The sequence below is a fragment of the Coturnix japonica genome, chromosome 8 (genome assembly GCF_001577835.2).
Source record: "Coturnix japonica isolate 7356 chromosome 8, Coturnix japonica 2.1, whole genome shotgun sequence".
Taxonomy (NCBI): Eukaryota; Metazoa; Chordata; class Aves; order Galliformes; family Phasianidae; genus Coturnix; species Coturnix japonica.
In genome coordinates, this window is record NC_029523.1 from 21,000,090 (window position 1) to 21,025,665 (window position 25,576).

General features: G+C 44.1%; 1 protein-coding gene across 12 annotated transcripts in view; it reads left to right on the forward strand.

Annotated features, from left to right (window-relative positions):
- The first annotated feature begins 2,502 nt into the window (after positions 1–2,502).
- Positions 2,503–25,576, forward strand: part of ELAVL4 (ELAV like RNA binding protein 4) — a 73,078-nt gene continuing 50,004 nt past the window's right edge. For 3 of the 12 annotated variants that reach the window (XM_032446204.1, XM_015870530.2, XM_032446206.1), the window contains exon 1: positions 18,326–18,454. In XM_032446204.1, the coding sequence (XP_032302095.1) occupies positions 18,341–18,454 (114 nt within the window). In that variant the 5' untranslated portion in view covers positions 18,326–18,340. Of the gene's footprint in view, positions 2,637–2,913; positions 3,019–15,247; positions 15,460–15,723; positions 15,901–17,730; positions 18,149–18,309; positions 18,455–18,577; positions 18,867–25,576 lie in introns of those variants that run through there. The other 9 variants (XM_032446208.1, XM_032446210.1, XM_032446207.1 and 6 more) reach the window with 9 other exon arrangements.

Genomic DNA, 25,576 nt, shown 5'->3' on the forward strand with positions numbered 1-25,576 from the left:
GGCTAAATGCATTATGGTTAGAGCTGGACAGGAAGATTAATTTTAAAGTTTCCCTCTAACATCTGAAATTGGTATAAAAGTCTGGAATCCTTCCTTAGCTGGAAGAATTTCCAGCCATCTTGCTTGTGACAACAGCACATCCTCTTAGCCTCCCCATTATAAACAAAATGATGCTGTCCTGGAGCTGTGGTCCCGAAGCTTTTATAGTCAGTTGCAAAGATAAGCTTTGTAATGGGTTTCTACGTTTACCTTGAAAATCGTGCTCTCCCTCTATTGCATAAAACACATAAATACTTCTGACAACATTTGGTATTTACTCTAAAAATTGGTAAGCATTAACAAGATACTGATTTAGAGTGCTATACTCCGAACAGGAGATTTCAACATCATGCTCATATAGCCCTGTGGAGCTATTAGATTTTGCCACCGACAGTAGTATCTCCTATTCATCGTAAAGTAATACAATCGAACCGTGATCCAGGTAAGCCACTTCTCATTAGCAAATCACGCCCCCTCCATTCAGCCCAGGTTCCTAAGCTTTTCTGGAGCCTATTGTTGGGTGCTCAGGTTAGACAAAGAAATGGGGCGGACTGTGGGAGGAGTAATATGAATTAGATGCTCAGGTAGAGACAGATGTGCGTAGACAAAGCAACACAGGTGCTTCCCTAATTCCTGTGTAGAATGAGCCCTCACATCCTTTGAGTTGAGACTACAGAGCATTTTCGTTGCCTACAACATAGGACTCATTTTTCTGAAGGAGAAACGTAAGTTCTTATTTTAGAAGGTGTTTTTGTTGGTGGTTTTGATATGTAACTAAGAAATGAAGTGACGTGAAAACCAACTAAATCTACTCTGCATATTACAGAGCTAAATATATATATATTAGCACTATTCCTTTGTAAGAAACATACCGATAACAATCAACGTTTCTTCATATTTGAACAGACCTACTTAGATTTGTCTTTTTTAGCATAGCAGTTTCAGCCTGTACTCTGAAGATTACAGAAGACCTTCCTGGCACTATTTAGTGTTACAGTTTTAAACGATGGTTAGGAATGTCATATGAATCCAGACTCGTATCAAGAAGCAAATATCACATGAGGATCATTAACTGCGCGATGCAGACCTTTACTTGGAGATATATTTGCTTTGTAACCAATATTAAGTATAGCTTTTAAATATATATTTTTAAGGAATCTAATAAATCATTGGAAACAACTGCAATATGGAAAAGTGCAGATTGGATATAGCGTAAATTAAAAATAAAACAAATAAAAAACAAGCAACAACACCCATACCTTTCTAAGAGATGTCATTTACTTTAGGTATACAGGACTCTGGAATGAAATGGTGTTGGAAAAGCTGTGGTCTCATTCTTTGGTATCTTTTAATGCGTTGTTTGAAACTGGACTTTATATATATATATAATATGAAACAAACTTGTTCCCAGAAAAAGAAAGAAATCTTAATTTAGCTCTGTCTACTTTCCTGATAATTGCATTTCATAACCTCATTTTTTAGCATGATTTGTTTCACGGGCTGCCTGCACAGACAATATCGCAGGTCCTTTCTGTATGTGCTGGTTTGTCTCAAAAATGAGGATTTTGACCAAACTAATAGACAGATGAATCCAAACAAACAAATTGCTGCTATGCTAATTTCTGAAACAGATGGATCCGATCCAGTATTTGCTAGCAAATGCAATTCATTGTCAATCTAACACAGAGCCGTGTATGTCTTTCTGTCATTCTGTTATGTATAGCATATAGGGAAAAATCTGGCCGTGGATACCCCGCCCACAGCTAAATTTATACACAAAGAACTGAAAACCAAAGTCCATAAACAAGTACAAATCCTGCCATCCTTAATGGAAGCAGAGATTAGGCCTCTGTCTTGAAGTCCCAGGTAAAGATCTTCAAAAGCCCGGAGATGTCAGGGCTGCAGTCCACCCTCACTGCGTGGCAGAAATACCCTTGAAACCAATGCAGGTTGCACTCAGTCTTGCAGCACAAACAAACCACGCTGTAAACTTTCTGTTTTCTAGAGGTATTTTATTTAAATAGCTGCAGCTTTATTACCCCTCATCGAGCTCCAGAGGAAAAGAAGTCACTAATAAAGCAAGCATTTAGCAGGCAGCCCCTTGCCCAGGCCAGGCAGTCAGCCTGCAGCCCTGCTCAGCTTCCCCAGGCGCTCTGTCTCTGCTGTTGGTGCATCTTTGGCTAAATTTAGCCTAATGTTAAGAATGACCTACACAGCAAGGAAATAAACTGTTTGAGAGAGAAAAAAAAAAAAAATATAGGACAAAGCTTATGTTTAAGGGAAAGCTTCCCACAATGTTCTATTTGTGGCACACGATCATACATTTGTGTCACATCGTCTTATCCGTTCCTTGAGCATTGATTGAAGAAAAAAAAAAAAAAAAAAAAAAAAAAAAAAGAGGTTTTTTAACCCGCACAAATTTCTTCTCTGTACATCTTTATCGGAGGAGGTCAGTGGCGGAAGGAAGCACCCCCCGGGCAGGGGGTCTGCACGCACCGCGTCCCACCGGCCGCTTTCTATTTATTTCCAGCTCCACTCCGTGAGGTACCTGGATGCATCGCGGCCCCGGCAGGGAGCAGAACCCGCGGACCCGCTGGGTACGTTACCCCGGCTCGGTTCTTTCCCCTCAGCCACCCACCTCCGGGCTCACCGAGCCACGCGTGCTCCCCTCCCCACCCCAGCTGCCCTCACAGCTCCCCCGGCTGCCGCTGCCAGCCGAGCACGGAGCCGACTCCCCGCGGCTCCTGCCGAGATAAAAGGCCCATCCCCGCTCCCCACAGCCCCAACCCGCCGGGCGCTGCCGCCGACAAGATGGCGGCGCCGCTTCACGCCGCTGCGTAGCGCCGCGTCCCGCCCCGCTTTGCTTTGCAGCGCGGGAGACCCCGCAGCCGTCCACGTGCCGTCGCTTCACGCCGTCGCGCATCGCTCGGGACACGGACTGTGCGGCTCCTGCAACGCAAGATGCGCGTGCACCGCGCGGTGAGCTGCGGGATGGGGGGGTGCGATGGATGGGGGGTGTAATGGATGGGGGTGCAATGGATGGGGGTGCACAGTGCGGGGGGGGATGGTAAGGAACGGCCGGAAAATGGATTTGAGGAGTTTTCTCAACTTTGCGGAGTCGAGGTTGGGGGTAGGGGGGGGATTGGGAGAGCTGCTTTAAGGTCGCTTCGTGCTCGGCTGCGCTGCTTGATATTGCGTGTGAAAAGTGGGAAAGAGTGAACTTGAGGAGCATTTCAGGTTCGGTGCAGCAATGCGTTTGTAATGGCCCCCAATTACCGCGTGCCGTCGTACCGTGAGGCTGCTGTGAGCAGCACCTGGCTGAGTGTGGCCGCAAGAGACCGGCAGAGCGGTTAGCAACCTCAAAGTAAGCTTTTAAAGCTGTTCCTGTTGGTTTATTCGCTTCAAACGCCTTAAAAGGGTGTTGGGAGGAGTGCGGTGCTCAGCCTTTACCTTCCTTAGTGGGGTGAGGAGAGGCAACAGGTCGGCATTGGGCTGGGATGAGAAAATGGAGGCTCACAGGTGTGTGTGTAGGAGGTGGCAGGGGGTGCAGCCTCGGCTGGAAGCACAGCTGGCATCTGCAGCCATGTGCACGGGGCATGCAACAAAATGGGCCCGAGCAGAGCCCTGTGTGGGACTTGTATATGTAAGGTGTCTTGCAAGCGTTTCAAAAAGTAGCATTTTAGCACAGAAATGACTTTAAAAGATGGTTTTTCCTCAGTTGTCCAGGTCTTGGTAGGGTGATGGGTTCCTTTCTATGCTGCTCTGGGTTGGTGTGGAGGCCATTAGTTGTAAATCACTTTCGTTGTGTAAATGTTAGTTGTAAATCACTTTGGCATTGTGGCATAATTCCTTTTTTGCCTATTACTCCTTTCCTTAGGTGTACTTGGGGTTATTGTCACTATTTGCTTTATTAAACTTTAACTTTGTAGAAGTAGATATGTAGCAAGTAAGTTCTTAACTCCGTTAGCGTTCTTGGCTCATTTCTACCAGTGTTAACTACCTGGTGGTGTTCAGATGGGCCTGGTGCTGTTGTGAAGAGTTGGGGTAGTAATCCAAGTGGATGTATTTCTATGGAAGGCTACTATATGAGAAAAGAAGTGAAACCTTAATAACGTCAGTTAGATTATTATCTTTAACTTATTTATTTTAGCCTTAAGGAAAGTTCGTACCTACCAGATAAACATGTGAAATTGCATCGTATTTTTACATTGGTCTGGCAGCCTGGATACGAGAGCAGGTGGAGTGCATGGCCCTAATGTGGCTGTGCATCGGGGCCTGTTTCTATGAGCTCTGGGTTTGTTCAGAGTGAATAGGGGGAGTGCACCGTAATTAGAATTCTGGCCTTGTGGGAATAATACTGTCCTACACAGGAAAGTGCCTCAGACTAATTACAAAATAGGCCTGCTGTGCAAAGGTGGGTTTCTGTGTGTGTATTCTTCAGCTTTGCTCAGTTTTGGGAGAATTTGGCTGGGAGAATCTTACATCAGAGATCAGGGAAGTACGGACAAGATCAGGATTAAACAGCAGGCTGAAAAATCCTGCTTAAACTGTGTAACAGTGACAAAATAATTGTGATCACTCACAATTAGCCTGTTTGGTTTGCGGTACCAATTCAGATTTTTCTAAGCGAGTATATACGCTTGTGTTTTTTAATTAGCTCTCCTTGATTTTTCTTGCATATCTTAATTAAAAGTTTGGTGGTTGTTGTTAATTATGATGTACTTGTTTAGCTTTTTGTTTAGTCTTTGTTCTGTTTATGAATGCTGCCTTCGAACAGCGTTGCTCTTACTCAAACATCTTGCCTGATCGTTTTCCTCTGGGGTTACAGAAATGATAATCAGCCTTATGCTTGTGCTGTTTCCAGGTGCCAGCCAGAGACTCTTTGGAAACGACAGCTCAACAAACAGGCATTCGTGCTCTGCCCTGACCGAGCGCTGCTTGTCAGGGACCCAATTTTAAAGCATTAAGTGCTGGTCACTGGCCTGACCTGCTGGTGGGACTTGCTGTGTCCCTCTGCTTGCAGTTGGAGTTTTGATGCTTCCTTTGTTTGGTTTTGGTGTGGAGAGAGATTTTACAGTGGAGTATCTAAGTGTGTGTTATCCTTCATGTAGCCTTTTGTATTCCAGCAGTTCATGTCCCCAAACTGTAGTAACTATAACATAGGAGCACAGAAAACTCCGAACCTCCTGCAAAATGGAATAACGCATAAATATTACAGTATATTGCTAGAGTCAAAAAGCAATTGACTTGTGAACGGGGGCCTGATGAAACATTTTATTCGCAATGTCCTTTCATTATTTATTCAGATAATTGATGCAACGTTAGAAGTCCCCAAAGTGTGCGGATGCTTCTGCGATTTCAATGACGTAGTAAACTGTTTTTTTGAGGAGAAAAAAATGCTTCTATATTCTCACAATAGAGGAAAATATGCAGCCTTTGTTCTTGTAATGATGTGAGGTTAATGCGTGGGGGGGGTGAGTTTGGGATTTCCATAAATTAAGGGTTTTTCTCCCCCTTTTCAACAGTTGGTTTTAGTGCTGGAAAAGGCAAACGTAGCTTCTATGAAAGTTTTGTAAGAATTGAGTGAAAAATAGTAGCTCTGATAATCCCCCACCTCGTTCTGATTGTCAGAAGTAATAACAACAAACGGTGTTTGTGAAACTACACTGATACATCTCCAGCTCAAGAATACAATGAACAGATGCCGTCTATTCCTGTCCACTTCAGCATGTTTACTGTGCCTAGGTCATATTCTTGTTTTCGTGTTTCTAAGTGCCCTATAGCTGCTTCCTTCTAAATGCAGTCAGCTGCTCCCTGATTTGGTTTACGTGCTCTTAGTGTCTCCCTCGGGTTCTCTCCATTCACCCGTCTTTCACAACAGACTCTGCAAGCTTTGTTAATCAGCTCATCCATTTGCATTAGAACAATTTTCTTTTCCAACGCAAGAAAAATTGTTTGCACCCCTCAATGCTTGCTGCCATTCCTTAGTTTGAAGCAGATCTGTCCCTGTATCTAAGTTGATTATCGAATCTATCATTTGTTGTACTCACAGCTAATGTTGTGGGGGTTTATTTGTGTGTGTCCACCTATGTTATCTGGCCCCTTGCTCGCCTTTTAAAAAAGGAGGAAAATCTTTCTTCTTGATTGATTTCTTCCACTTGGTTCCTTTCATCTTCATCACTGACTGGTAGTTTTGTCACTTCTGGGATTTCATGCACTATTTCCAACACGGTTGACTTTATTTGAACCCTTGTCCTCTGTATTTCCTTGCAATGTATAGCTAGAATCCTTGCATCTTGCCGTTATTTGAGTTTGCCTTTGTTTCTAGTTTTCAGCTAGATGTGCTGGCCTGCTATGCCACAAATGTGGCTGCTGATGCTTTCTTGTGGGTAACATGGAAATAGCAAATTTTACTCTTCCCTGCAAGCCTGTTCACTGTGCATCCTTTCTGTTTTAATTTGTGCTTAAGAAGGTATAATTGAGAATTTGTACTAGGTGTTTTCACACAGCAGTTCACACACTTTGCCATCGTTGCTAGTTGCAGCAGCCCATGTGAGGTTACCTTTGGCTGAGCTGTTGCTCACTGCTTATGCAGATCCCTGGTCCTCCAGGGTATATCAAAACTCTCATAATTTAGTGGGGACGCTGCTATTGGAGAGGCTTCCCAGGTCCCAAAGAGAAGGTCTGGCACCCTTGGGGTGAGGAAGGCTGCCCCATCTTTTGTGTGTATTACTCACCAAGACCTCAACCTCATTCTCCTGGGCATGTTCTTTGACCAGCTGCAGGATACTAAAGCATGCACTTTTATGTCCAGCTGTAGATTACAGATTTACTTGCCTTATACATGCATTTTGGGGAAACAATAATACCCCCAGCTGATTTGCTTCAGTTTGCTGGGGAATATTGCAAGTTGACCTGTACCTGGGTGCTCCCAGTCTCCTGGTTGTCTGTTCAGCACTTGCTTCTGGCTGCTTTGGGTGTGTAGGGCTTTGTTGTCCCACATCGGGTTATGCTGCAGTGTAGTATTGAGTACAAGTGGCTTTGGTAGAGGTTGTTGCTGTTTCTAGATTGGAGGTTAGCAAGCTTTTACAGAAGTTTTTATGTGAATTTGGTCATGTACTTGAGACTCCTGTTTCCAGGCCTGTTACTTGCCAGTAATTTATAGTCATTCCTCATTCAAGTGGATGCCTTTTCAAATAGTTTTTGTTGGTGTTTTTTTCTCCTAATCCTAGTTTTCTAAGATAAGTCTGTACTCTAATCCTGCCTGTTTATTGGTCGTGTGTTCTATGTTTGTCTTTCTAACCCTGTGGCCTGTCTGGAATCAATGGCAGAAGGGCAGGAGCTCCAGAATCTGAGCTCACAGTCTCACTTGCTGCTGGGTTGTCCTCACTGTTTTGTTGTCCCTCAGTGTGTGTCTAAGACTGTTCCTGCAGAGATGGTCACCCAAGAGGTTTGGTTTGAGTCCTGAGAGAGACTTGCATGCAGTAGGAAGAGTCTGCTGTGCAGGTCATGGTAGCTTGTCCTTGTGGGTAGGTGTGTGATACTGAAGGATGAGCAAGAAGATGAGAAGCAACAATTGCTGTAGACTCGTGCAGTTCCATGTCACACTGGCTGCTTTCCAGTCCATCAGCTAACTCACAGTGGTTGTGAATAATGTCAGCAGCCCTATTTCACGCAGCTTTTAAAGTCTCTCTTATTATTAAGCCAGAGTCCTGTGATGTCTTAACACTAACAGGGCAGCCAAATTTTCCAGCTTACCATCAGAACTGTAGAGAAAGTAGTTGCTACAGTGCATTTGCCACAGCTGGCAGTGTGACCTGAGGGGTGTGATGCTTGCTTGCTAGCCCAGACATCTTCCTCCAGTATTGGAAAGGAAGAAACTGATGCCAGGCTTCTCTCTTGTCCTCTGCTGGTATGTGGGGGAAGATATTAAGGTCAGCCCCAGGCTCTGTGTGCTGTGACAGCGTAGGTTGTTCCCTTTACACAGATGGTCTAGCTAATGAGTACATTGCTGAATAGAGTTCTGAATCAGGGTTATTAGCACCCAGAACTAACTACCCTTTATGAAACAGGAGTTTAAAGAAATCTGTAATAATGGGATGCTTTGGTGTAACACAGGCATATACTTCATGGCTCTGTGCATGCATCTCTCTCATCTTATCCTTTAGGTGTTCAAAATGACACCAGGAATACCTTTCAGGAGATACACCTGGTATTCCCAGAGGTCACAGCTTTTCCTGTCCCCTCATGAAGACAAAGAGGATTCCTCATGGAGTGAGGCAGGGAAGGCCCAGGAGCTGCAGCCTGATCTAAAGCTTCCTTGCTTGCTTCTAATGGTGCTCTCTACTGATTGCTCATCTAAAAACATGGCTGAAGTTTTGCCAGGTTGTGTTGCTTATTTAGCATTGAATGATGCTTTGGGGATCCTCTTGTGGTATCGGGCTGCCATTGAGTGACATGCTGCTTCCTCCTTGCTGTTAACCTGTCAGATGTGGCGCTCAGTGGTCACCTGTTCACAGAGTGGTCGAGTTTGTGGGCAGGATAAGGAAGTGATGATGGCCCAGTTAGGCACTGCAGAGCATCTGGCCTGTCTGTCTTCATTTGAACCTTACAAGCAATCCCTTGTGTAGAAACTGAAGGTTTTCTGGGATTGGAGTGAAGTAGAACCTTCATTATGCTTGCTGTATTCTTAAAACTGTTTCTGTCAGTCTTGTGGAAGCACTTGGAGCAGGTTATTAGTGTTTACTTTTACATGTTGTCTTCAACATTTTTAGTATCTTTTTATTTTGGTTTGTGTCGTTGATGTGATATATCTGTCAGATGTTTTTCCTTCATTACTTAAGAGCTTAGGAAGCATGTAATAGTGTCTAGTTCTGACAGATTGTTTTAAGAAATTACTGTTATGATCTTAGGATACAATGAGAAAGTTGCCCCTGCTTTCCACAGGGAAAAGCGAGTGATGGGATTCCAGAGTTTGTTGCTTCAGGAAGTTTTGCATCTGTCAGCAGTGTGTGATCCCAATCAGGGGTGTTCCCATTGCCTGTAGCATTATGGCAGTGTATGTGGAGCGTCCTGATAGTGAAAACTGGAGCTGTGAACTGATGTCAGTGGGAAAAGATTTGTACCTCAAGCAATCTGGGTGTGAGTAGTCGCACAGCATTCTGTGCTGGTAGTGTTGAGGCCTTTGTGCCATAGCCAGTGGTAGATGGAAGGTGACAAAGGCAGGAGTAAGTCTCATTTGTCACGGTTTAGCACAGGAAATGTGTTCTTTGCTCACTACGTGTGTGTGGGTTACTCAAGCTCTCTTGAAATATTTTCTAAGAGATTGCTTTCTTGATACATGCTACTGTGGGCACTGGGGCTGTGGAGAAGGGTAAAAATAAGAACTTCATTGGGCAAGTTTAAACTTCTTCCATTCTTCAACGTTAGAAGAACAATTAAGTTTTATCAGAGCAGAGCAGGGTGTCCCTAGATGCAGGTTACAATGCATCCGGTGATACTATTAAAAGTAAGACTGTTTGTTGTTGCATTGGGGAATCTTTATAAAACATCAGGAAAACTGCTTGGAAGCAAATAAATGCATTCAAGCAGTGGAGTGAAATACTCTTAAATTGCAGAGAGGTGGCCTGTAGCTGGGTAGCTTTTCAGAGCGGCTGTTTTGATGCAGTTTGTATCTGTTCTTTCAGTTATAAATTGGATGGGTTGGAACCCTTTTTTGGGGCTTCCCTGGAAATCCAAGCACTGTCTGTGTATTGCTTAGGAATTGTAAGTCAGGTCCACTTATTAGCAAGTTAAACCTTTAGACAAGGTTTTATTACTTTAAATGCACTTTGAATAGGCTTTCCTTTTAAAATAGTGTTTAAAATTTTCACTGTTCTTCATCTGCCTTAATGCAGAGGAAGCTGAGAAGTATTTGCAAGGATATGTCTGGCAGTGCATGAAGTAATGTAATGAGAGTAATAAAAGCATTTGAAGGTTTGTGAGAGTAGGGCAGGAAAAACTGAAGACTTTCAGACCAATGAGTGTCATCCTGATCCCAAGACATGAGCAGCATAAATCCTGGGGGGGAAAGAGCCCCCTGTGGTTTTCTCTGCTGTTCTTGTAGTTGCCTTTCTCTAACCCCTTCCTGTTTGTGTCTCAGTGTAGGCAGTTCAGAATCATTGCTGGTCCATCCTGAAATACTGGGCCTGCTTTGTTTTTCTTCCACCTTCACACTTGTTTTTATTGCCTTTTAAACACCTTGGGTTTGGGCAGTATGGCTGTTACTGTTAGGTGTGTGGTAGGGCAGACCCAGTTGAAACTGAGAGTTTTTAAATGTGAAACTTTTAAGACTGGTTTATGTTCCTCCTGCTATCACTAAAACACTCCAAGAGGCAGCTGTTCTAATAAGGAATTGGAACAACTAATAAGTTTTTGTGTTGTTTCTGTCTTTTGTTTCATTCCTGGTTCTGTATCCTTCCTGTGTAATTGCAGGTTGGAGGAGATGTAACCCTCCTGCACTCTGCTTGCTGGTCTCCTTTGATTCCTGCTGCACCTCTCTTCTGTTCCCCTATCAACCACCTCACATCTTCCCCAGATCTTCTTCTGATCACTGTCTCAAAGCTTGGAAACGTCACCTGACTAAATCCCGCTTTCAGGTTTTCAGCTTTGTTCTTATTGATATTATTTGGCCTCAGTGCAAGGTGTGTGGAATGCTTTATTACAGAAGAGTCTAAACCAAATCCATCAGCCTCTCTAAAATTAGGCAGTGCTTGTTGAAGGGGACCTGCTTCAACTTCTGTGAGGGTTTTTGTGCTTATGCATAGAGGCATTAAAAATGGCTGAACTCTTGTAAATCTCCCTGGCAAGTCTGGGCTTCTTCAGTGTCTGAGCCCTTTCATTATTTACAAGTAAATACATTTTAAAAATGCAGTCATAAATCTTTGAAAACTTCTTCATTTGTGCTTGGTTGAAACTTCACAAAGTTTTATTATGCAAAACTGACAGCAGGTAGAAATGTTTGCCTTCTCTTTGTGGGTAGGGTTGAATCCTGCTCACAGTGATGGCAAAGCAGGCTGCACATTTCACAGTCTGCAGTTGAATCAGAGTTTGAAAATCTGTAAATTTACAAGGAAAGAAACAAAGTCAGGGAGAAGGTGTTGAATTGTTTATTTCTGAAGCAGAAGTAAAGCAACTAGGAAGGGAGAAAAGAATTGGCTTTATCTCTTAACGTGTCTTCCTAGAATATATTCGGTCTCTTAATTTAGTGACTACCTCTGGGTTCTTTAAAAGGCATTGAGTTTTGGCCAGGGTAGAGGAGCAGTGTGACCAAGGGATGCTGTGGTGGCTGTCCCAGTTGTCTGTCTGCTGAGTCGGAGTGGAGCTGTGATGCCAATATCAGCTGTGGGAAGTGTAGGATAGGTACCACTCCTATGTGTCCCAGCCCTGCTGGCCCTTAGCATGATGTCTGTCCCCTCAGGAGCCCTATGCAGCTGCTGTGGGGTGACTTTCCTGAGCTGTCACCAGATTCCTAGACACATCCTTATTCACTGCCCTACATGCATGTCCAGATCTGAGTGCTTTGCTGAGACTTTGCTTGTGATCAGAGCTATTTACATCTACTCATTTTGTTACCTCTGTGCTCTGCCGTGCCCTTGGGAGCTTTGTTCCAGTCTCCCAGCTTTCACACATAAGTATCCACAGTGGGATTTGCAAATATACCCGTCTGTGGAAAATTGGTGTATGATACTTAGAGCAGCAACGCAGCATCCAAATTACACATCTCATAAGGTGTGGGGGGAAAAAAGTGGGCAAGCAACATTAAATAGCGTATTTGTACAGAAGCAGCTGAATTCTCATTTCTTCAGGAGGTTTATATATCAAATTATGCATTTAGACTTGTATGTTGGAGGGCATTTTTTTTTTACCTGCTTTTTACATCTCCTGTCTTTTTACTCCTGGCATTTTTGAGGATTTAGATCCCAAACTCCTCTTGGATTTGTCAATCTTGGTACCACTTAGAAAGGTGGCAGTATTCCCATGGCATGTTTAGTCTCCCTACATCAGGGGCAGCCTCAGCACATAGGCAGCATGTTGCATCAGCTTGTTTGTGTGTTGGTGGGTCCACAACAGAGACAGAGCGGGAGGCAGTGATGGATTCTTGCGAGATGCTCATCAAATAGAAGAAGAATAGAAATTCCAAACCACAGCAGTTTTGTTTCAGCTACGATCTCCTCAAAAACTGTGCCGTGTTCCAGCTGTGGATTATCTCTATTAGTTTTAATACTGTGTGTTGGTTTTTTTTATAGGGAGAGATGTTGAATTTAATTCTTCAGGCACCTAAAAGCATTGCAGTGCCTTGATTTCCACAGGGCAGCTGGTGAGGTGTTTTATTTTGCTGGGTTTTTAAATATTGCTCAGTTTAAAAACTGAAGTTGTTTATATACACACCAGATAATAAGCAGCTCAAGTTGCAGCAAGGGGAGAAACCTCTGTGTTGTATCCCAACTCCTGTACCTGTTTGGAGTGATCTGTTGGATGGGTTATTTTGGTGGTTTTTGCTGAAGTCTGATTTGCAGTGAGGTGCCATGGGCTGTTTGACCCTGACTTTTTATGTTTGGATTCATGACTTCCAGCATCCCTGAATTTCCCGAGCAGCTTCTCACATTTTCTTGGCATTTTGTGGATGGCTTTAAGAGATGAACTACTTTGTGTACATTAATAGGCGGCTGTGCCCTGATAGGTTCCCTTGGTCTTGTAATGCTTTATTTAAGTTAGACTCATGCAGTGAGTTTGCCGGTGCTGTAAGCGGTGGATGAGTTTTTAATTTACTGTGAGATCTGCTGATGAAAAGGCTGTGTGAGCTCAGTGTTGTTAAAGATAGTGTTGATGTGATAGCTTGAAGAGGAGACTTTCTGTGGAGGTTCTTGAATTACTGCATAGGGCAAACCCTAGTGCTTGCTTTGTGTAATGTCCTTTCCTAGCCTGTTGTTTTCTGTTAAATCACTTTAGAGTTCAAATCCATCTCTTAATCTCAAACGTGCGTCTCCTTTGTTCTTTATCCACCTGCACCTTCCCATCTGTCGAGCAACAAAATAATATTTAATTCTGATCAAAGTTATTTTTTGATAGAAATGTCTTCAGAAGGAGTGAATGTAGTTCGAAGTGTAAGTGTTCAGTCCTCTGGAAGAGTGGAAAATGAGGCGATGGAAAATGTCAGGCTGTAGTTCGCAGGCAGCAGCACTTAAATGGTTTGCTGTAATCATATTAGGGTAGAATTAAACTGGATTCTTTATTTTGTACTGCAGTGAAATAGGACTGTTACTGATCATTTTCTCCTCCCTCATGCTTTGATGATTAGCATGAAAACTCGAGCAGCAAAATTATAGGAGTTATGCAGTAGTGCACAGAGGAACTGGTGTGAAAGAGCCTGAGCTGGAGTTTTGTGTCCTTGCACATGAGAGCTCTGGTGCTTTCCTAATAGACTGAAAATGAGACTACTGCTGCTTTATAAGAGGTCTGTTCCAGCCACATTGCTCTACAGCTTGGCAGATGGTGGCATGTGAATGGTTTCATATTGATTGGATGGATTTGCCTCAGGATAAGAGGAGTGTGGGGCCTTCAAGATGCACTTCTGGCTCTTTTTTTTCGTTCTTTTTGTTGGGGGTGAGGGGGAGGGAAACGTATATTTATAAAACACTTCATTTGAAATCAGAGGAGTATACAGTAATCCAAGCACTGAAGTTACCTGGAAATAAAAAGTCCTTAAATAGATTATCACAAAGTCCAGAAAGCCAAGGATACTTATTTACTGAATGGTTATGCTTTTACATTAGAAGAAAGTGACACTTTTAATTAGTGTTCAAGGCATATGGTGAATGAGAAAATAAGCTTATTTCATGCAAACAGAAATCGATGCAAATAACCTTTCTCCTCATATAAAAGGGATGACTTGAAACTCAATACATATTCAAGAAGGTTAAGTCATTACTGCATCACTTTAATATTAGTTAAAGGCCAACAAAGAAAACCGCTACTCTGTGTGTACTTACTCAGCAAGGATTGCTGTGTATGAAAGAAATAGCAATACTTTGTAGGTGAAAAATCCAAAGAAGCCTTGGTCCGTATCATGCTTTTTTTTTTGTTTAATCACAGAAAATAACCTTTTGGGTTCTGCCTTTGTGCAGGTAGTGGCTGGAAGTTCTCACAGCTGTCTGGCCTGGCCTGCAGAGGCACTTGGTATTTGTTGTTCCTTCTCACACATCTGTTTTGTGCTCCCTTAGTATGTTTTCAAATCCTTTGTTAAGAATCAACTTTTAGTAGTTTGCATAGCACCGAGTGTGAAGGATCCCGATCTCATTCAGGCCTCTGGGTGTTGCTGTAGAGCACAGAGTACATTTGTTTTCTGTAGTAATGGAAGTATTCCTTGAGGTATTTGGCCTTATGGAAGAAGGGGTTGGTGGAAGCTCGCAGACATGGGAATGGGGAGTTTGATAAATGAGGAGATTCGTGCACTGTTAAAGTGTATTCTTCCCATGCATTTTTCAGTCATGTGCTTTGATGCGTGCAACAGTGATTTCATAAATGAATTTAAGCCAAACTACGTCATGGCATTATCTTATCAAGTTGTCTGTGATTTTGCTTGGAGGTATGGTTAGTATTTCCTAACAGACTCTACCCACATGTGAATTATTTACGTGCTGGATGTTGTGTTTTCCTTACGCACTGTCACGCTGAGCTTGATGCTAATTTTGTTCCGCAGTACAGACCATGTCAATGGGTGCGTTTTCCGTTCTAATTACATTTTGTTCTCTGAACTGACTGGGTGTAACCATTTAGTCCTTTTATTTGCTGAATGAAATGCTCCTGTGTAAATTTTAAGTTCCCTTTAAAAAAATAATGGTGAAAGTTTTGGGTTTTTTAAATTATTTGCCCTCCCTGAGAGGGAAGTGCACAGAACAGTGCAAACCATACGTATGTATTTGAATCATATACATGCTTTTTTCCTCCTCCTGCTTGATAAGTGTAGGGGTGTGGGTTCTGCTGTATCACAACCTAAAGCGATTGCAAGAAGAAATGTTTAAGATGGTTACTTGAATTTGTGTACACTGCCCACCTGGTGGTTATGGAGTGAACTGTTACTTTAAAGAATAGTTTAAACAACAGCCATGTTTGGGGCAGGCTAATCTTGCAAAGAGAGCAGTACATATAACAGGAGTCTACTGTGTGATAAGGGGGAAAATTCAGCTCACTGACTAGATGTTTTAATGTGCGAACTCTAGGGAAATAACATATTGACTATTCTGTTGTGCGCAAGAAAATTGAAGAACCCTTTGCAGACAGAGGGCTTGCAAAGGATTCTTTCTGTTTCTCTTAACCAAAATCTGTGGCAAGATGTTTGAAATCAGCAGGACGCTTAATGCTGCTTTGTTAAATAATGAGGTAATATTTTGTCACTTTTTCTGGGCAGCATCTGTTTTTTCTCCTTTTTTTCCTATGTTTATGAAGGCTTCAGATTAATCTTCTGAAAGTAAGAGATTAAAAAAATCGTTCTTTGATTTATTATGGTTTTTTTTTTCCTTTCCTTTCGATGCTTTTGGAGAATTGGGTTGTCTTTTATTTGCGGTTTCAATCGGCTGCTGTTGCCTAGGACATTATGCCACGTAAGGCTTCTAAACTGCACAGAGTAGGTAGTTATTAACGCTGAATTGGCTTCTGGTATAGTCCATCTGGGCTCTGTATGAGAGAGCTTGCTAGCGGCTACTGATGCTAAGATACCCGCAACCTTTGGGATGTATGCGTGGTGGAGAGGGGCTCAGTGATATGAGATCACTTCTTTTAAGGGAAACTGTCATTAATGAGTCAAGAAACTGCTCATTTATGGTAAGGAGAGGGAGGAGGGGGGGTGGGGGGGCTGGGAAACAACCCTGTGATTTCATTTTGATATTGGATAAGCTGTTTAAGACAAGTTTCTATTTTGTGGGGATGGAAGACTGCATTAAAAATATGCTTGCTGGTGGATTCTGGAGGGGCTGTATTGAGAATTTGATGCTTTACGAATGTGCCACAACTGTGATGCCGTGGCCAGGCGCTTACCCTGAGAGATAAATGGTACTATTGGAAAGACGAGAGAATAAGGTTGACTTTTCTTTTCCAACAATAGGATTCTGCCTTTGTCTTTACGGAGGGGAGGCCTCTGAGGACGGTTGAGCGTTTGTTTTAGTGCTCCTCAGAAAGCCTGTGTGTGTGTGGGGGTGTTTGTGGGGAACGCGGTCGGTGTGCGGAGCACCTGGATTTATAGAGAAACGAAAGAGCTGATTTATTTTGTTAGCGGAGCAGTGTTCAATTATTGCTTCAGAAAAATGGCTGAATCGTGTGATATGCAGAAACCAGTTTATAGCAACCAAGTGAGCTCAACTTGGAAAAGACATGAAAAAATAATTTCTGGGTTTTCTTCTCTAATTGTTATTAACCCAGAAGAGACCATAAGTAAAAAAAATTTGCATTACAAATTTAACTTCAGTATTCGGTGTATATTTGCACGTGAATGTATGGTAATAAAGCGGCTCTGTAGCACTGTGATGCCGGTGTGTTTGAGTGGGTCACCTCTATATTTGAGTTGGGAAACGGATCTTCTGTGTGACTTTAATCTCTGCTAGTTTTTACCAAGCTAGAAATGTGCTCAAAAAGATGTATGGGGAGAGAAACCCTCCGCAGCATCCTTACATTGTTCCTATTTTAATTGAATTCAGTACTCATTCCACAGCCAGGCTGTGTGATGTCTCGTACATGCGCTTTTCTCTGTGCTGGGTCGGTTTGGAGCTGGGCTTTGTATCTGACTGTATTTAATACATTGTATTCATGTGTTCGGTGAGCGTGTGTACGACTGTGTACAATGTGAGGTGTACGGCATGTCGGCTCTGAGCTGAGCAGCTCCGAGGGGGCACATTGAGATTGAGAAATAAAGCGTAACTTGTAGAGCAGTGTCTGTCCAGCTGGGTGTTTTCAGAGGTGTGTGTAGTGGTTCGTTCAGAGCTGCCTTTCCTGCTCAGAAGCAGCTCTGTGTGCTCTTAGTGTGGTGCTCACCCACTGCTCCGCTTTCACCCCAGGTTTAGGAGCGCTCCGTTAGTACTGAACTATGAGGGACCATCTTTACTGCCAGGAATGGTGGAATGAGGCGATCCCTGCGTGCGTGTGGAGCTTTGCGCTTTAGTGGGGGTGAAAGCCAACTCCAGGTCAGCTGTGATGAAAGGATGCCGTGCTGGCTCGGCCAACCTGCGAGCAAGGAATCTCAGAATATGGACTAGGGATCTCAGGATGTGGAATGGGGATCTCAGGAATATGGGATAGGGATCTTGGAATATGGGATGGGAATCTCAGAATATGGGATAGGGATCTCAGAATGTGGAATGGGAATCTCAGAATATGGGATAGGAATGCGCTGCTGTGTGACAGCTGTCACTAACCCGCCGCTCTCGGGGCGGTAGATGCGCTGCGTGGGGCGGCTGTTCTGTCAGCGGAGGCCGCGTGTGTTTGCGCTCACGGTGAACTCGGGCACGCTCCGCTCAGCACAATGCCGGCCGAGCGCCGGGCCGCCCCCAGCCCCATGGAGGGGCGTTGCGGTGCGGCCGTTGGGGCGCAGGGGGCAGCAGGCCTCGAGCCCGGCTCCCCTCCGGGCGGCGGTGCTGGGAGGGCCGAGTCGAGGCGGTGAGGGGCCGCGCTGGGCCTTAACGAGCGGCGCGGTTCGGAACCCCGCCCGGTGCCGCTGCGGGCGGAGGTCAGCGGCTCATTAACACCGTCAATCTGGCGGCGGCTCATTTCAATAGCACCTGATGTCGCGACGCCTCCCCGCGCGGCGGCGGCCAATGAGCGCGCGTTCGCCGCTGACAGATGGGGCCATAAATGGGCGCGGCGCGGGGCCGGCGGCAGCAGCGCCAGCAGCGGCAGCGCCAGCAGCGAGCGGGCAGCGCGGCTACACCGCCCGCCCCGCGCCCACAGCGCCCGCTGCCCACACTGTGCTTGGTGGATCTTAACAAATACCAATAAAAGTCAGGTCCCCGAAAACCTTAGCCAGTCTGTAGAAGAGTTGAAGCCTTTCAAGACCCAATATTTGCCATTAAGAATGGTTATGGTAGGTATTGGTAGATTTAAGCTCGGTCGCAGCGGGTGTCTGTAGAGGTAGACGTAGAGGCTGACATAGATTTCCCCAAACGTGCATCGCTCTCCGCCTGTCTCACACGGGGGTGGCTTGCTGTGCTTGTCCATGATCTCTCCCTCTCTCTTCCCTCTCTCTCTCTCTCTCCCTCCCTCCCTTTCATATTTAATGTCTGCGCGTCCTTTAATAAAGGATGTACTCTGGTTGCGAGGTGGCGGCGGTGCGCTCGGAGCGGAGAGCAGCGCTGATGCCGGGCGGTGCGTGGCTTTGTGCGAGCGGGGGGTGCGTGCACGGCGGCGTTCGGAGATGCGAAATCCTCGAGGGGGGGTGGGGGGAAAAAGGAGGGGGGGGGGAGGAGAGGGGAGGACAAAAAAAAAAAGCCTCGAGATTGGTAATTTTCTTTTGGTGGACTGCGCAATAGGTATGGTAATTTTAAAAGCGAGTGATTTATATGAGCTTCGGTAAATGCTGCATATTGTATTTCAAAGAGTTTCCTGTCATGACCTCATAAAAAGAGGAGGAGGCTGTGTGTGTTGCAGCGCCTAGTCTATGTCGATTTTGTTGCATCGCTGGGCAGCCGCGCTGTAAGAAGGAATGTCAGCTTTTACATAACGCTCTCTTTGCTTCCGACTCGGTGAGGGGCTCTGAGGGTCCATCTTGGCGATCCCAGATGGAGTGGAATGGCCTGAAGATGGTAAGTGAGCTCGGCGCCTCGCCCCGCCGCACCGCACCGCGCGGGGCTCTTTGTTCGGGAGCCGCCACCGCGATGGGCAGCGCCGCGTCGGGCCGGGAGCAACGCGGGGGGTGCGGGTGGCCCCGCGTGGGGCCGAGCGTGGGGTGTCAGGTAGTGCGGGGCTGCGGGCTGTGCGCTTTGTGCATCTTTATATATATATATATATATATATATATATATTATTTTTTTTTTTTCTCCTTCTTCTTCCTCCATACCGAGGAGAAGGGAAAAGCCATATTTCTGTGCGCGGATAGTAATTCTATTTTTAGCCCGCACTGGCAGCCGAGGGACCCGAGCCGCGCTCTCCCCCTTTTGTGCTCGCCTTGTGCAAAATGGCACGATCGCATCCCGGGGGCGGGGGGCCGCGCACAATGAACCCCCCGCCCGGTCCCCTCGCCGCCGCCACGGAGAGCGGCCGGGGAAACAAAGCGTCGGTCTTTTCCCTTTCTTACAGGATTGCCTTTGTCTGCCTGCTTGTTTTGATGGGTGTAAAACAAATAAGATTAGACTGAGCAGCCGAACTGAAAGCGATAGCTGGGAGGAAAAGCCAATGAAAGGTTGCCGGGGAAACGAGCAGAGGGGAAGCTGAGTGGGGGAGCAGGTGGCAATCATGTGGGAATACTGCAAACAGTGTAAGGGGAAAAAAAAAATCTAAAAAAAAAAAAAAAGAAAAAAGCAGGGGCTACCTCGATTATCTGCGCTATTCTTTGTGGCAGTCACAACTTTAATTGTTCTTTATAAATAGGTGTTAATTACATTTCTGGCTCAGGCTTACAGTGATTTCTAGAAATCTGTTTTTAAGCATCTGTTCTTTTTCCTTTGCAAAAGAGGGTTATCTTCCCCCCCCCCCCCCCCCCCTTTTTTTTTTTCTCCCCCTCCCTGCTGTGAAATTGTACGTGCAGAAAATGGCAAGGAATCCTGCGAGGCAGTATAAAAAAAAAAATGTAAATTATATTGAATGAAGTTGACAGAGGTATAATAGTGAACTCCCACAGCTGATAGCTTCTGCAAATCATTTCTTAGAATTTTCCAGCAAATGTCCCTATGAGAACAGTAGGTAGAATGAATTTACCCTAAGCGGTGATTTTGTGTTAAGTGATATTGGTATTTTTACAAAATCAGATGGTTCTATGGCAGGATAATCAGTTCAGGGGAGTTCACCAGATCCTACAGTTTATGCGCTGAGCAGGATTTACGCAAATAATGGGATTATTTTCCTCTCCGTCTCCAGCCCCACCTTTAGCCACCGTCTATTCTCCATCTGCTCTAGCGGTGCCGCTTCCAATGGCAGGCAGCGCGTGGCAACTTTACTTTGTGAACTGAATATTGTGCTGGTGGTGATGGGCTCTCATTGTGGTGGCAAACAATGTGCAGTAGCGAAGTGCGTCTTTAAGCGAGGCTGTCGGTGCTGGAGCGTTAAACGGGCTGCCGAGCGATAGACGGTAGTGTAAAAGATAGAGAAATGTGGTTGCCCAGAACGTGCTCATCTATCACACATCAGGAGGCACAAGAGGAGCGGAGCGCGGATAAAGAACACGCCTTTCTTTCTGCCTTCGTTTTTTCAGATGATTTTCTACTTTCTTCCTTTCTCTCGTGAACAATTGCTTCAAATGCAAATCAGAGCAGGGACATCGGCGCTCGGTTTCTGTAGGAATAAAAAGAATTTAAATCCCCCTTCTGATTTGCTTTGTTTTTAGTACTGCTTCTGCTGCAGTCCTTTCTGTAAAGAAGTGGCTGAATGGCCCTCTGAAAGCTGCGCTGCTTTACATTGTAAAGGGGAAGAAATCTTGAGGGTGTGTGTGTGCATGTGTAAAATTGTGTATTTTACAGCCTGTCTGTGAGCAGAGATGTGTTCTGACCAGCATTAACATTGTATGTGCGAGTGAAATGATGTTTCTTCCATCTGAAACAGAGATGCTGTGTTCTGAATCTGTTAACTTAGTCAAGCCAATAAATAAGGGTGCCTTTATTATACACAGCTGCATTGTTTAAGAGTCATCAGCTAGCACTTACATGTTCATTTCTTTTTTTTTTTTTGTTCAGTTTGGTTATTTCTACAAAGATTTAAAAATGTAGCCCTTGTCTTATGGCGCACGTGTTCTGCCTCAGTCTTCCTCTTTTCTTTGTTTTAAGATGATATTAATGAGTACAGCCTGCACATAGTGGCGTTCTTTCTGCATGTAAGGGATCACGCTGTACATCTTCATATAGGAAAATAGCCGTGAGGTTAGGGAAATTAATAGTTAGATTGCTTGGAATTAGGTGAAAACATAAACCCCTTCCTGTTTAAATAAAAAGGTGGAGAAATTGCAGCTGTGTTTAGACGTATTTTTTAAAGCAAACCACAGCTGTCTTGGTGAACACCAAGAAAGGATGAAATTCAGAAGTAGGTTTTGATGCTGTGTGAATCCTGCCCATCAGTTTAAAATCCCATCTCCGTGTACTTCACTAATCAAGTTCCCATGTTAGGCACAGGGATGTCTCTGCTGTTGTCTGGCTTACTTGCCTCCTCTGCTTTCTTCTTTATTAATTTTTCCTTTTTTGAGCTCTCAAAGTGAGCCCGAGCTGTTGTGACAAAGGATGGTTACGATGAATTAGAAGGGGTGTACTTAAAAATCCCACTTGAATGGGTTTGGAATAGCCTTCCTCATCTTTATTTGCTCCTGATAAATATTTTGACTCCATTGAAAGAAAATCTGGTTGCGTTAATCTCACGTATATTAATTTTTGGAAACATCTTTTAGGTTACGGTGACTTTTTCACCAACCTTCCTACTTGAAATGCTGTGAGGGTATTAATTAAAAGCGGGTTATCTTCTGCATGCAATTGTTGTATTGGTGGTGCATAACCTACAGCCTCTCTGCTCCCCGAGGTTTTTCGGGAGAAATGAAGTCTGATTCCATCCCACATCCTGGTGGGGGAATTTGGTGTCTTTAGGAACTTGCACTTTCACAGTATGTCAGCAGGCTCTCCAGGCAAGAAATGGGCAGTGGCAGAGGATGGTATAGTGGGAGAGATACAGATAACTTGATAAATCTACTCGTCTGTTTTGGCAATCTGTGTCTGCTAGACAACTAATTTACATGCCTGGACACATTAAAACGTCCATTTGTTTGTCGGTGGGACAGCTGACTGGATACACTTGGATGCACTGGCAAATACTGCAATGCAGTATTTTTTTCAATGTCATTGGCTTTTTGGGGGAGAAGTGGGCACAAAGTTTTCTTTGCAAGTGAGGCGATGATCAAAACCATGGTGCCCATGTTAATGATAGGCCAGATTTTGCAAGATATGCTTATATCTGGAAAGGCACCCTTCCCCCATTGCAATTCTCTCCTCCTTTCTCTTCGTTCTGGGCAGGATGGAAGAAGAGATGAGCGTGCATGTGTTTTACGTGTGTTCATGCATGTGTGTCTTTGCAGTTTGAACAGATGCTAAAGGAATTGCTGGGATTGGGATGGAAATGGAAAGGGTGTCTCTGTAAGATAATGCTCTCTGAGTTGTATGCACAGACATCTGGTTATTAAAAGCGTAGGACTTCCAAGTAGCTCCGCAAGCAGGACATGTTTTTGAGGAAGTCTTTAAAAAAGGAAAGAGGAAGGTAATGTTCACAGTTTAATAAGTAAAATAGGTTTAGTTGTAGGACAATCGGTGTTTAACATTGATTAGGACGTAACATTTGAGCGCGTTGAAATGTTTGAGATACTGTCAAATGAAGATGTTGGAGAAGTGGGTGTTGAAATGAATTTCCTTGCTTGCTCTTTTTTCCTTCTTCAAATGATCCATCTTTCTAAAATACCAGAATATTTCAGGTATGGGGGCTTTTGTAGGTCACAAGATAGACAATAAGAAGGAAGGAGAGAGAAGGTTTCAGTGTGTCAGAGGCAGTAATTGTCTAAAATTAACTGAAAAAGAGAAGAAGGAGGCACAAATACGTGAAGCTGCGCTGTTCTAGCTGGGGAGGTGATGAATGATAGATCTGAGCTGGTGCAGTGCTGTGGTGCCCATTAATTTCTCAGAGCCTTGACTTTGCAGGTTTGTTACTTATTTTGTTCATGCCTTTAATTATAACCAGTTTGGGGTGATAGCTTGGGGCAGTGAAGATGAGACTTATTGTTTGTTTATTTATTCGAGTATTCTGACAGTACGCAATGTGGTGGAACGTTTGTTAGAAATCAGGTGCTTTCAGATGAGATACAGTAAGAATGCGTTTAATTTTTTCTACTACCTAATATTGTTTATTTGTAGCAGTTACACTGCTTGCGTAAATGAAGAGTGGGCTCAATAACACCAGTGATACCCTTATATTTGGCAATGATGATGTTTTCCCTAATCATACTGGGTCGCCTAATGAATTATTGCCTCTTTAGGGCCCTGTAATGTAGAGGAGGGGGCTGAGCATCTTTTACTTAGTGTTCTACTTATTGTTCTACCTTTGATTGCATCGTATTTGATGATTCTCTCGTCAAGGAAGAAAATCTGTAAAAGTCAAGAAATAAAGGCGTATTTCAAGTTAGAAAGTATTTAAAAACAAACTAAAAACTAGATCTTGTGTCCTTTCTGGAAATGGGTTAGTTACATGATGAAAGACAAGCCTGGCTTTGGTACTTAGAGTTGTGATGTATATAAGATTCTGTAGTAAGCTTTTGTTGCTAGGGCTCATGCAGTTGCGTCAGCGATGCTGTTGTGATGGGGATTTATGCATCCTTGAAATCTCAAGTAATTTTCCCTATATTCATTTATTATTTTTTTTAATACTGAATTCAATTTTATTGCTATGAAGTATCTCATATCTTACAGCTGGTGTGTTTCCCCCAGTGTGAGATCGTGCACCAGTGTTTTTCAGGATTGGGGCTGTAGAGTATTTGACTTTGGAGCTTCCAGAAGCCATGGAGGTGCAGTGCGATAATCTGTTTCAGAACAGATGCAAATGAAAATTGCTCTCTAATTTGATGGTTCAGGAATGTTCCCTGCGTTAATGCATTTCTGTCCGTGTTGGTGACTTCTAGTGCTGGCAGAGGGCACTGGTACGTCTGGAGCCCTTGCAGTAGAGAAGCTCTTTGGAGTTGCTTCAGACTGGGGTGTTTGCAGAGCTGTCAGGTGGCCATTGAGCTGTCTCCCTTTTAGTTATTGCTTCCCCATAGATGGTTGGTGAGGATGTGGTCCCATCTGACTCTCCACACGTAGCTGAAGAAAAGATCAAGGTCACCGCGTTGCTCTTGGGCCTGTGCATTGCTTATGATTGCGTGCGAACCTGGTTGGAGGAGCTGATGGCTTCCCTGTATTCACTCCCTGGTTGAGTGCTGCTTAAAAGCTTTTGTAGGTACATGAGGGATGAAGGAAGCTTGTCCTTTTTTTCTTTCCTCCCCTTATGAATTTTTCATTATCGCGTACTTGAAAACTGGCGAAGACAACAATACTCACAATTTATAATTTAAGATGGATCTGACTCATCCCGTAATGTTGTGTGCAGTGGCCCACTGAGAATGTGGAATTCCAGGAGCTGACTGTCACGTTATCTCTTGTGGGGCAGATGAGTACAGTTGCCGTAAGTCTGCTTCGTTCTACTGCTGTTAGAGGGGAAAATTGGTTTTTGTGACTTGAGAGCTGTTATCATTAGGGTAAGCGTTATTGGAGGACTTGGCTTAGGGGGCTTTTGTTCAGTGTAGATCGGTTCAATTCTAAAGGCTCGTTATGATGTGTGGGATTTGACCTGTTTATGGTAGTTTGGTTGTGAGAGTTTATGGTGAATTGGGCAAAATATTAGAAGCCTTTTGGAGTGTGGGTCAGATGCTGGTACATGGGGAGGAGGTCAGGCCCTTCCTCAGCTCTGTGGAGCTGGTATGTGGCCTCCCCTTGTCCAATGCTAGATAGTACATATTAACCCATGTTTAAGCCAGTACTTTGTGGTGAGGTGTTAATATGTTCTTCATTTGGAATCAGAGATTTGGGCGTACTCAACAAGAAGTGCAGCTCTGATTGCTGTCCTTGAATTCACCTTCTGCTGGTAGACCTTGCTATTCCGATTGTGGCCAGCAGCCTCCTTCTACCCTGTGCTTCTAAAGGAGGCTGAGGCTTGTGGGCGCACTTGTCCTTTTTGTTTCTGCAGAGCAGAAGGCACCGTCACAACGCTGTAGAAGTAATAATGCATGTAAACAAGTATTCCTTAAATAAAAATAGTTCTAATAGTGTTCGCTGCATATCTTTGTTCCAAATGAAGTTACTGGCAGTAGATGAGTAGGGGGAAGTTGATTTTTAGCAGAAAGCGTGAACGCTGGAAATTCTTCCTAATATGCATGTGCCAGCTATTCTGTGGCAATATTGCAGTTTGATTTCCTTCCTGTAAGAGCAGCTGTTCAGGGAATTAATCTCTTTGCTTGATGCAGAAATATGCAAAAATAAAAAATGGAGTATGCAACTGCTGTGGTGATTGTGGCCATTTTCCATGTGACCAGGGATGGAAGGGCCTCGGTGATCCAGCACGGTGGTATATTGTTCTCTAGGCTAAGTGGGCTGGGACAAAATTATCATTTTCTGTTTCGTGTGCTCTGTGAGAGATTCCGGAGTACACTTCAGAATTTGACATTGTGTTTGATAATTTATAGAGCACAGTTTATATTTAACTGTAGACACACTAATCCAGGAAAAAGAGTAGTGTATTTTTAGACTCT